This window comes from Wolffia australiana, chromosome 12 (genome assembly GCF_029677425.1).
Source record: "Wolffia australiana isolate 7733 chromosome 12, ASM2967742v1".
Classification (NCBI taxonomy): Eukaryota; Viridiplantae; Streptophyta; class Magnoliopsida; order Alismatales; family Araceae; genus Wolffia; species Wolffia australiana.
The window spans coordinates 5,376,599-5,389,516 of record NC_135846.1 but is presented as its reverse complement, the minus strand read 5'-3'; the positions used below and the strand labels follow the sequence as shown (position 1 = coordinate 5,389,516).

Sequence of the window (12,918 nt, the reverse complement as noted above, 5' to 3'; positions counted from 1 at the left end):
GAGAGAGCGAGATATGCGAAGATAGAGAAAGAGAGGAAGAGATAGAGAGCGAGATATGCGAAGATAGAGAAAGAGAGGAAGAGAGAGAGAGCGATAGATGAATAGATAGAGAAAGAGAGGAAGAGAGAGAGAGCGAGATATGCGAAGATAGAGAAAGAGAGGAAGAGATAGAGCGCGAGATATGCGAAGATAGAGAAAGAGAGGAAGAGATAGAGAGCGAGATATGCGAAGATAGAGAAAGAGAGGAAGAGAGAGAGAGAGCGATGTATGGATAGATGGAGAGAGAGAGAGAGGGGGAGAGATAGAGAGAGAGACAGATGGAGAGAAAAAGAGGAGGGGAAGAGAGAGAGACAAAGGAGAGGGGGAGAGAGAGAGAGCAATTAAGAGAGATGAGAACTAACTGTCCAGGACGAGCTTCCGGCGGCGGCGGATGACGGAAGGCGAGAGTAAGAGCAACAAGCGGCAGCGAATTTCCCGATATAACAAATTAAAAAATCAGTCTTGACGGCGAAACAGCGAGAGAAGAAGTGAAAACTCTCCGTCTTGCACCCCCCCCTCCTGTTCTTGCACCGCCGACCATAGAGAGAGAAAGATAAGAGAGAGAAACGGGGGAAGAGATACTGTCAATAAATGGAGATGGAGACGGAGAGGGTGGGAATGGGGAAGGGGAGATGAAACCGAATCCGTGATCAGAGAGACGGGTTTTACTGAGAGACAGACAGATGATCTAAGGAAAGGGTAGAGAGAGAGAGAGAGAGAGAGAGAGAGAGAAGTCAGAGCTAGTTGAAAGAAGATCCAGTTGGAGCTTAAGCTTATGCACATGTAGAAGAGCGCGAAGCCTGGTTCTGCAATCGCTGCACCGCCGCTGTCGCCAGCCGCTGTCCCCGCTGCTCTCGCCCCCGAGAGAGAAAGAGATAGAGAGAGAAAGAAACTCCAGTGCGCATGGGTAGAAGGGACTTTAATAACCGCGAGATCGCATAAAAATAGATGGACGAGTGATTCCAATTTTCAGATCAATTCTCTTCTACCTTGATTACATCTGGAATGGATTGTAATAAGGAGAAGCTATGTCGGCGTTTCCTCTGAGCGGAGGGGGGAGCGGCGGCGGCGGCGGCGGAGAGCAGCCGCCGCTGGAGGGGATTCAACACGAAAGCAGCTTCTTTTTCTACGCGAGAGAGACGGGGAGGACTGCGGAGGAGGTGGTGGGATACGGAGGAAGCAAGGGATTTGAGCTATGGCAGCAGCAGCACCAGATGGGAGATGGCGGGGCCAGCAGCAGTGGACCGATGAGCTGCCGCGACTGTGGAAACCAGGCGAAGAGGGATTGCATGTTTACAAGGTGTAGGACTTGTTGTCGTAGCCGGGGCTTCCAGTGCCCTACGCATATAAAGAGCACTTGGGTGCCTGCGGCGAAGCGCCGCCTGCGCGCTGCTTTGAAGATTTCGAAGCGGGCAAGGGAAGTTGGGCCGCCGGTCGTCGCTGCCACGACGACATCGTCTACCACGTCAGGTACTCTTCTTCTTCCTCTTCATCATCATCGTCATCATCTTCTTCTATTAATTATCATACACTTATCCTTCATCTTGTAGTTATTCTTATTCTTCTTCATCTCGTTATTTTTATTATTCTTCTTCATCTTCTTTGTTCTTCTTATTCTTGTTCAAGTTCTTATTCTTATTCTCATTCTTCTTCATCTTCTTTCTTGTCCGTCTTTTTCTTCTTCTTATTCTTCTAATTCCTTCGTCCTTTGGTCTTTCTTCTTTCTTCTACATCGTCTTGTTCTTGTTTCTTCTTCATCTTCTTTCTTGTTCATCTCCTTCTACAAGTTATTTGTCTTCTTCACGTACTCGCTCGTGTTATTGTTATTATTCTTCATCTTCTTTCTTGTCCGTCTTCTTCTTCATGTTCGTGTTATTCTTATTACTATTCTTCACCTTATTTCTCGTCCTTCTTCTTCTACAAATTCTTTCTTCTTCTTCATGTTCGTGTTCGTGTTATTCTTATTATTATTCTTCACCTCATTTCTTGTCTTTCTTCTTCCACAAGTTCTTTCTTCTTCTTCATGTTCGTGTTCGTGTTACTCTTAGCATTATTCTTCATCTTATTTCTTCTCCTTTTTCAACAATTTCTTTCTTCTTCTTCTTGTTCTAGTTCGTGTTATTGTTATTGTTATTATTATTATTCTTCTTCTTCAATTTCTTGTCCTTGTTCGTGTTAATTTTATTGTTAATACTCTTCTTCCTCTTCTTCGTTATCGTTCGTGTTCTTGTTATTATTATTAGTCTTCTTCACCTTCTTTCTTGTCCATGTTCTTCTCCTTCCTCTTTTTCTTCTTCTTCTTGTTCTCGCTCTTCTTGTTCTTGCCACTGTAATTATTCTTCTTCATCTTGCTTCTTGTCTTTCTTCTTCTTGGTGTTGCTCCTCTTCTTGTTGTTCTTGCTCTTTTTATTATTCTTCTTCTTCTACAAAATTCCACTGTTCTTCCAATTCTCATTTATCATTTTCTTCTTTTCCTAATTAATTTTCTTATTCAATTCCGTCCTCTTCTTCGTCTTCCTTTTCATCATCCTCATCAACATCATCATCCTCATCTTCGTCATCTTCTTCCTGATCTTCACCTTCTTGATCTTCTTCTTCTTTCATCACCTTCGTCTTCTTCTTCTTCCGTTATATCATCATCATCATTGTCTTCTTCTTCTTATTATTCTTCTTTCTATTCCTCATCATCATCATCATCATCGTCTTGCTCTCTCCAGGAGGGCCGGAGGGGGTGAAGAACTTCCCCCCGGAGCTGAGCTCGGAAGCGCTCTTCCGCTGCGTCCGTGTGAGGGGGGTTGACGAGGGAGAACAGTTGGCGTACCAGACCACAGTAATGATTGGCGGTCACGTTTTCAAAGGCATTCTGTACGATCAAGGTCCCGATCCCCACGGAGCTTCTTCTTCTTCCTCCCTTCCCGCGGTAGCCCGAACCGTCACTCCCCCAACACCAGCATCCACTGCCGCCATGATCGAACAAGCCGCTCTATTCGCAACCCCTCTCAGCGCCCTCATGGCCGGCACCCAGTTCTTTCCTCACCGCCAGATACCTTAGAAAAAACAAAGCCCTGATATCGTTTTGGCGTCTTTCGACTTCTCTACTTGTCCTTCGTCTTTTCTCTTTGTCCTCCTCGTCGTCTTCCACCCGAAGCGCGCTGCTTCAAGCTCTTCCCATCCTCCGGGACAATAAAGAGAAGCAGTTAGAGAAGCTTCAAGCGCTACCCGTCTTCTGACCTTCGCCGCCGAGTCTGCTCTGCTGATCAGCTTTTTAGAGCAGCGCTTCAAAGGACCGCAAACAAAGGGATGCTCTGAACAAGAGCCTGATGATTGACGGCTTGGGATTCAGCTCATCAAATGCAGGTCATGCGACGGCAGCGCCTTTTCTTCGAACACAGTTTCTGACTCTTGCCCGGCAGTCCTGACCGTCGTGATTCAGATTTTAGGATGAATTTTGCAGGCCTCGTGATCCTTTTTCTTACGCTGATTTTGTCTCCTTGCTCACATATATCTTCCCATTCTTCACTTGGGACAATTCTGTACGCAGTCTTGTAATCCAAGTGGTATTGCGGTAAGTCTTTACGTCCTCTCTCCTCTCTTCTTCCCCATCATTTCTTCATCACATCTCTCTCTCTAGTCTCTACCCTGTAACTCTCTCTAATATATATACATGTATCGCTCTTCTTCTCCTTTTCCCCTCTTTCTCTTCATCCATCCTTTCTTCTATATCACTCTCTCTCGATCTCTCGATATATTATATATTTTACATCTGTTTATCCTATCTGTTCCTCTCTGTGTACTGTTTAGTATAATATAAAGAGTACGCTAAAAAAACTAGGAGAATCTCTGGAAACCAGTGTCCGAGTGTTTGTATTTGAGAATAAAAAAAGATGACGACACAGTTGGAATAAACTGAAGAGATGACCATATACGTCTTGATATTTCGCACTTTACCCTTTCAAGTCCAATACACAAGCTTCTATCAACGGATAAATGAAGAGAGAGAATCAGCGAACTTGGGATCCATGAATCGTACAACATAGATGATGTCTGTCATCTCCTTTCTATTATTTTATGTTCGACATCAGTATTACCACTCTCTTTCTATGTCTCTTGAACGGTCATCCACTTGGTCATATTCTTCAATCTATCTATCTATCTATCTATGTATCTATGTATCTATGTATCTATCTTATCTATGTATCTATCTATCTATCTATCTATGTATCTATCTAATCTATCTATCTATCTTTCTTTCTATCTATCTTTCTTTCTATCTATCTATCTATCTATCTATCTATCTAATCTAATCTATCTATCTATCAATCTATCTCTCTGATCTATCAACTCTCTGATTAACGAATCCAACGAGCAGTCAATCTATCTTTCCCTGTCAGTCTACCTTTTCTGTCCATCCGTCTCTGTCAGTCGACCTATCTATCACGGTAGTCAGTGTAACGTGTCATATCAGATCAAGGTAGAGACTTCTGCCGTTGTAAGCTCGTTTATCAGCTGTCTGCGCTCGCAGCGATGTGCAGAAATCTATTACCGTGGTCTCGTCCTTGGGCACCGACCTCTATACCAGCACATGCCTACAAAGTCGCCATTTGTTTTGATATCAAAGATGTTAAGAGAAGCCTCCATAAGAGAGATACGGTGGGTCTGAGGAGATCGTTTCATGGGTTATAATAAAGTAAACAAACACTCATAAGTTCCACCCTCAGCTTCATTTGCCGGTTTTAAGAGTCTACGACTTTGGACCTAGAACCTTGATGAGTGTGAAGACGACCAGTTTAACGTAGCAAAATTAACTGCCTTTTAATGGCATAGATTAGGCGCCCTAAGAAGAAAATGAGTGTTATAGAATTCGTATTTGAACGAAGGGTTCGGGCTCGGCACAAAATTGCAAAAATAATCGATGATAGTTAGATGGGATTAAGTCCATATACCGTATGGGTATGAACTGACTTTGAGTATCAACCAAATGAAATGAAGATTAATGTGAATAAGGTCCTCTCATGAAGCATTAGACTTGCAGTAAAGCTCCCTCAGGTAGACAGGTCAGAGACCCAGTTCTGTGCGGAATTGCTGAACCTCAAAAGTGTAACCTGGGAGCTAGCCCAATCATAATCTTCTTCATAAAAATACTTTGAATTCCTGATCAGCCAAATGAATCTAGACTGAAAATTCCCTATACTGTATTTTATTTGTCATAAAATGTGTAGAACACAAATCATGTGGCCTACAAGGTGACAAAAGCAATATATGTAGGGGTGATTGTTTTTGGGTTTCTTTTTCAAATATTCAAATCCACTTCCATTTGGTTCTTTGATGGAGTACATTCATACAGCGCACATGCCTAACCACTTGATGTATCATGTTATCCTGACATCTCCATATCTTCGTCCGAATCAAAACTACCAGAAATCCTTATAGAAACATAAAGAAGTTATCAAAAGAAAGAAGTTTTACGTCTTTGAAAATTTCAAACAAAATTTGGATCCTTGGTTTCCAGAGGGCGAAGACTAAAACTTTAAATGGGTGTGAATTGAGATTTATTGAATTCTGTAAAGAGAATAAATAGCACGGTTTGGGTTTTCTGTTTCAAACAGAGATATGATATGGTTTTCACATTAAATGATTGTCTTTATACTCAAGTATAAGTGAAATACTAGGGAAAATAAAAATTATTTTATTATCATTTTAAGAGATAAAAAAGGGTTGGCCTATTATTTGACAGTCACTAAAATCAATTCAATCAATACATATTATTTTTCCTACAACTGTTAATGAATCATACTTAGTATATTAATATTTTTTTACAAAAGACAAATTATAATAATGGTTAAGCATAAAACCTTACATATGACATAAAATTTTCAGTGGGTTGCATGATGACCCATTGGTAGTGTGCCAGCTTGTGTAATTCAATTTTGGAACAGGAAGATCATCTTGAAGATATAACATTAATATCTTCTTATTGGTTATAGCCATATCCAATGATCATCCAATCCTGATCAATTTAACAAAGAAGGGCACTCATCAAGCTGTGTGACATATATCTCAAGAAAGGTATCAACTAATGTATAGTTATTTATGCACACCATTATATATTGTCACTAGCAAAACTCATTTTATTTCTTTTTCAAATGTATTTATATTATGGCTTAATCTTTCTAATATGAATGTTTTGTGTGTCTTAACTTGATTTTGTGACATAGTAGCAATTTTGTTTATTTTCATTTTAGTCGTACATTGGATTTTTTGTTTCCCTTGATTAGAAAAGAAAATTGAAAAATAATTCACGAATAAATTAGTTACTGTAATTATAGGTTTTTACATTGAGTAGACTCACGCAAATAATGGGTACGACTCCTTGTCAAAACTAAATATAGGTTTAATAAAATATTTCATTATTGCATTCTCAATAGTGTGTATTAATGTTGAGTGTGACTTATTTCCGTGATGGTGTTATATTCTTAGTAAGATTTTGAATCTTACTAAAGAAATAAAACTTATAATTTCAAACCAATATCAGTTTTATGGATATCACATATTTATTATTTTAACTTGGAATATACAATTGTCATTGACTAAGTTGTAAAAATTTAGCTCGTGAATCGAATGTAATATTTTTGCAAACTAGATATATAAATTATGTAATATTTAGAAATAAGACGTCAAACATATTTACGTCAATGACATTTTGAAAAAAATAAAAATACTAATTAATATCCTCAAGAAGTTTAATTTCTTTAAAATCAATGAAAAAAAGTATCCAAGGGAGAAATATCTATTATAAAGTAGATGAATACTTTATATTAAGAAACCACGAAGAATAAAAAATACAGTTTTCCTCCTGTTGTAATAAGACCTTAAGGATATTAATTGATTGATAACATATTATATTTAAAAATATTCCAGTCATTATAAATTCTAAAATAAAGAATGAAATTGGGGTTTTTAACTTCTGACCATCACTAATGAGAACTATATCAAAAATATGTCTGTCATCACTTGGTGTTCAAGATCTGCATCACCTGGGACTGCTGCCATTAAGGCCTTTCTATGAACCTTTCCAATGATCATACCCTACGTGCCAATCTGAATCCAAACCCTCTCTTCCTCATTTCTCAGCTGAAATACAAAGAGGAAAAAAAGGCGTATACATGTTTTTGAAGGATCCAAGTGTGTCATAGGTGTCATCATAACTCAACAACTAGGATTGGGAATAACAATATCAAAGGATATAATATTTTGCTTCATATGAAGACTGGTATTAATGAAGCCGAGAATCAGGCTGAGCGTGTCTATATCCAAAGGGTCCAAACCTTGCATGTACCCTTGTCAAGGTTCCCTCAACATGCTAAGGCATAAGGTTCAGTAAGACCCAAAACAAAACCTCATATTTTCTTCTCATCTTTTTAAGACATGGTATGATAAATAATGATGTGTGCTTTGGAGCTCCAATGAGGGAACCCTTGCCTCAGAAGGACTGACTTTACAGAAGCTCGAAACCAAAATCTAGAACCTGAATGACTCTCTAGTGGAAGAATAAATCTTCATCATTAGTTCCTCATATGTTATCCACAATAGTGGATGTCCTCTATGTTGAACTTCAAATAAAATAAATATCGAAATGTTGAAGGAGATAAAATGAGAAAAAATTGTAGGAAGTCCAACGTAAATGAGTTGTATTCCATGTTTAGATGAATTAATAGGTTAGGCTTCTACACGTGTTTCAAGTGTTACAAAAGAGTTCATACCATGTATTTTATTTAAGTTGGTGCATTGGGTAGTCACCAAAATCTCCTTTTTATACATTTCCACTACATTGGCTAGTGATTTGATTGCTTCATTTGATCGCTGTGACACCAGCGACATAAAATCTAATCCTAACAACACAATCACTTATGAATAATCTTTCTTGCATCTGGACTGATTGTTTGGAATGTTGTAATTAGGGAATTGAAGGTCATGATAAAAATGCAATTCTACATCCATAAAATGCACTTGGTGTCACATTTAAGAATCAACTTCACAACTATGATATGAATAGACCTGGCTTACTTTGAGGCCTAAAACCATATAGGAAGTGTTAGTGAACCCTAAAGAGCACAAATTATATCTCATTTGCACACATATGAGAATGAGTAGATGGCGTATTTATTAAAATATCCTATAAATAGAAATATTCAGGATCATGTTTAAATATAATTCATCACTATAGTATCTTATAATCAGAAGTCACATATCATTGCGCATATTCTTAGACTTTATATAACTATCATATCTGAATAATAATGCATTTGATTTATTCTGATGAACTGATACAGACATAAAAGGGAGATTGGCTTGTAGGTATGCATAGTATGAGTGATGTCATCTGTATGAAGCTTGATGCCATGTACTTAAGGTGTCACGAAATGTTCCGCATGCAACCTCATCACCTTCATTATCCTTAACACATCCATGCAAAGCATATTCGTGACATGAAATGAATATCAAATTTTAATCTAGAGAAATATTTCTATGAAAATATACAATTTGTTTCCTCGAGAAAATTTTCATGACAAAATGGAATTCAATTCATCTTTATGGCATGCATGAACTTCTGGTTTTTCAGCAGGATATGTTGTGGCAAGATTATCACACCAAAATGCTGGAAATGATGCCACATTTTTTTTATCCTGTAGAACATAATCTAGCATTATCATCTCAATAAATGCATTGGAAAATGAATTATATTCAACCTTGGTACTGGCGCAAGCAAAAACTTGTACTTACGAAAACTTCTTGAAACTAAGTGGGGGCCACCATAAATAACAAAATGCTCATATAGAAAGAATCTTGAGGTTTATCCTTCAGGTTGGCCTTTGTAAAGATGTTTAAAGAGAGATTAGAGGATGGTTTGAAAGCCAAACCATGATATATGGTGCCTTAGAGATAACACAGTCAATGATTGATTCTAAGTGAGAGATCTAAAAAGGGAATATACATATTTTGACATATTTTGACATGACAAAAGTGACCTGTGTCAATAAATAGTGAAGCTTGGCAATGACTTCTCAATAAAGAGAGGAATTACATAAGGTGGAGGAGGAGCCAAAGCACTTCAACATGGATTGTAGACTGGTTCATAAAGAAACATTTTTCATGTTTAAGAATGCGAACACCATATTGAGATCGTGAAAGTAGAGAGCTGAATGACGTGCACAAAAGTTGCCAAAGACGTGCCAAGTTGGCCCAATAGTATTGATCCATACGACTATCCTATAAATAGAAATGTTCAAGGATTGAATGAGGTTATTTCCACCCATGCATATGACCTAAGAATGTGACTGATAATACTAATCAGTTTGGTCATTTCTCTCTCTCTCTCTCTCTATCCCTTTGTCCTCTTATTTCTCATTCTCTAGTCTCTTTGTGTTTCCATCCCCTATGTTTTTCTCTTTCTCTCTCTTTCTCCATTCATTTCTTTATCTTTCACGCCCACTCTATTTCTCTCATCATTTTCTTTGTATTCCTCATCCATCACAAACCCTCTTTATCGCCCTCTTTATCTATTCAAATATCTATCACTGTCTACCTTTTTTCTGTATCCCTCCTCGCACAAAATTATACTCATCCTTGATGTTTGTAATCTCACAATTTCTCGTTCCCTTTCTCACAGCATGAATATGGTTATTTCCCTGAACTTTGTGTTATAATTCACACTTGTGATTCCCTCAACCATGTTCCCACATTTACTTTGTGCCTGCCTCATGCTTATCCTTGCTATTGCCCTAAGGCTCATCATTGTAAGAGCTCTCTTCTCCTATTCATCATTCTTGCTCTAGCCCTCCCCCAAGCCATCCCTTCACTCTAGTGCTGCACGTACGTCCAGTTCACCATAACTATTACACTTTTCGTCTCTATAATTCTCACCCTTGCGCTCGCGCTGACATGTGCTTGTCTTCACATAAGCCTTGTCCCCCTATCCCTTGTGTCCCCTTTGAACTTGGATGCATCACTTCCATGATTACCCTTTGCCTCATGCTTGTGTCCTTCAATATTTCCCTCGCAGTTGTCCTCTTGTTCATATTTACTAGCTTACACACCCTTTCCCTCATACTTGTTATTGTTCCCACATGCATTTGGCTCCCTACACTTGTATCTGAATTGGGCTTCCACTTGCCCTCAAGCTTAGTATTTCACTTTCCCTTATCCCCATGCTTGTTCTAACACCAGATCTTAGCCTTGCCATTTACTTTTGGTTTTTTTTGTCATTGGAACTCATCATCAACCTTATTTTCCTCATGCTTACCCTTCAATTCTTCCTTTGTACTCACCCTGCTTGCATCATGCACCTAATTTTCTTCATTGTTTCCCTCATACATATCATTGCACTACCGCATATATTCACCCTTGGAATCCAATTAGAGTTGCGCTCTCTAAATGCACCCTCACACCCATACACACAGAAGGTACAACCCTTTTTTTTTATCCCCCAGGCCCCGCTAATAGACGTGGTCGTTCTGTTCTGTTCGTTTGAAACGAACACAAAATTTGAACAAAAGAACCGCACAGGCCCTTATTCTTTGTTCTGTTCTTTTTCTTTTTAAAAAACGAACAAAATTCACACATTCGCACAAAATTAGACTAAAATTCGCACAAAGCGAACAAAAGAAAAAACCACAGGTTTGTTCGATGTTCTGTTCGAATTCTTTTTTGTTCTGTTCGGAAAACCGAACAAAATGAACAATTCGCACAAATTCGCACCAAACGAACAGAACGACCATGTCTACCCCCTAATCAAGCCCACTCTGTGATCCCTTCACAATAGTGAGAAAAAAGCATGACCACACTTGTGAGACGATTAGTACCATTTTTTTTCTCTCCTGGCCACGCGTCACCATATGGTCACCATAAAATTCATAACTGTCTGGTTTCACTAACTATCTTTCTTACGCTTAACTTTGTCAATGATCTTAAATCAAAATCATTCTTGTCCTTTGATGTCTGCTTCCCCTTGAGGGTACACTAATCTTCTTGCTTTCCCTCATGCCTGTCCATGCAGTCTCAAGTGTGCTTGTGCTCACCATCATTCTCACCCTCATTCCTTGTGGCTTCTCCAACACATACTCTCATGCTCATTCTCATCATCGCTATTGTACTTTTCCTCTCACTTGATGTTTTCCCAAATGTGTTCATTTTTGTAGTTGCCCTCATGGCTTGTATTCCCATCCGTTTGTGATTTTACTCACCTTCAACTTTTTATTCATGCTCGTGCTTCTCACCTTATCCGTTTGTGATCTTACTCTCCACTTGTGCTCATGCTTGATCATTTTCTTAAAATCATAGAGCTTACAGCACCCATGATCATTCTCAATCTCATATTCATTAGAGCCCAATTTTTTTTTATTTTACTTAACCTCACTGCTCGCATGCTCATGCTCATGCTCATGCCTGTCTCCTTTTGTGTTTGGCTCACTCCTGTTCTCACATTTGCGTTCTCTCCACTTGTGGTTGTGTTTGCTTGCATTCTTGAAATACTAGCCACTATAGGTCTTATAATCAATCTTGAAGTTGTAATATTACTCACACTTATGTTATTGCTTACTATCATGCTCCATATTGTCGGCATTGTCACGCTCATGCTTGAATTTTAACATCACTCTTGCACGTGCCACACCATTGTACTGATGATCAAACTCTTTGTTGTGTTGGTGCACACCTTCTAACTTATTCTCTTAAGCTCAATTATGCTTTTCATCACTCTTGATGCTGTGCTGCTTCTCATGCTCCATGTTTCCCTTATCATCATGCTTGTGCTCATTTTATCATTATTCTCATTGTGCTCTTGGCCACCTGCTTCCCCCATGCTTTGCCTCACCGCTTTTACAATGATGTTGCCCCTGTTGTGGCCATGTTTTATTTTTTTCATAACAATCATACTTGCTATCATGCTCATGCTTGCACTTGATGTCATAGTTTCCTAATGCTCACCCTCATTTTCATCATTGTGCTTTCACATGCATTAACCTTCTTATTAACAATTCCTTATTGTCCTGATATTTCTCCACCACATCCTCCTAGAAAAAATTGCTATCACCTTATAGTTGCACTCCCTATTCTTACATTCATGTCATTGCATGCACTATCCCTTATGCTCATGCACCCTCTACACTCTCATTCTCTCATGTTCACTCTTGTTCTTGAGACATGACACTTGGCCTTGTGATTTCTGTATGATTTACACTCTTGTGCATGCTTTTCCTCTTTGGTGCTATTAACAAGTATCGGAATGTAACATCCAATGTCATATGTCAGGATATCCATTATCTAAAAAAACAAGAATCCTGATGATATCAGATACGAAATCATTATTAAATAATAATTTTGAGTGGAAAATGGATAACCATAAATGAGTTTGTTTAATTGGATAATAATGTTAGATAAAAATATTGCTACTAAGATAGTGATAAAAATTACTGTTATGATTACCTATTGTATTTGATAAAATTGATTTAATTTTATTGGTCGTACAATTTCAAGAGTTGATATTACAAACATAATTCAAATTCTGAATCAGTGATCCAGATTCAAGTCACTTTATGATTCAAACACTATTCACTACGTAAATTCAATGAGTTTTGACCAAGTACTGTTCTTTTGATGTTGTGAATTCTCCTCATTTCAGTGCAACACAATATGAGGATGGTTAGATAGGAAAATAAAAAAAAGAGAGTTACTAGGAGGAGGCGGTTTGTTTTAACCAACAAAGACAAGTTCTCTCCACACAAGCATTTCAAGGAGGCACTAAAACAATACAATCATAACAAATGAGAAGAAAAGTAAAGATGGAGTACATATGGTGGGCACACCTGTTTGCGAGTGAAGCCA

At 38.4% G+C, this 12,918-nt stretch overlaps 1 protein-coding gene across 1 annotated transcript; it reads left to right on the top strand.

The window, feature by feature from the left end:
* Window positions 1–313: 313 nt before the first annotated feature.
* On the top strand, window positions 314–3,631 carry LOC144710350 (protein SHI RELATED SEQUENCE 1-like). The gene is made up of 2 exons (XM_078584095.1): window positions 314–1,509; window positions 2,757–3,631. The coding sequence occupies exons 1-2, from the start codon at window positions 1,068–1,070 to the stop codon at window positions 3,089–3,091; spliced, it is 777 nt and encodes a 258-aa protein (XP_078440221.1). The 5' UTR covers window positions 314–1,067; the 3' UTR covers window positions 3,092–3,631.
* The last annotated feature ends 9,287 nt before the right edge of the window (window positions 3,632–12,918 follow it).

Bases quoted from the DNA above. Each gene is read 5' to 3' on its own strand.
- LOC144710350 (XM_078584095.1), top strand. From the start codon at position 1,068: ATGTCGGCGTTTCCTCTGAGCGGAGGGGGGAGCGGCGGCGGCGGCGGC. The intron at 1,510-2,756 runs GTACTCTTCTTC...TGCTCTCTCCAG, and splicing joins GACATCGTCTACCACGTCAG to GAGGGCCGGAGGGGGTGAAG.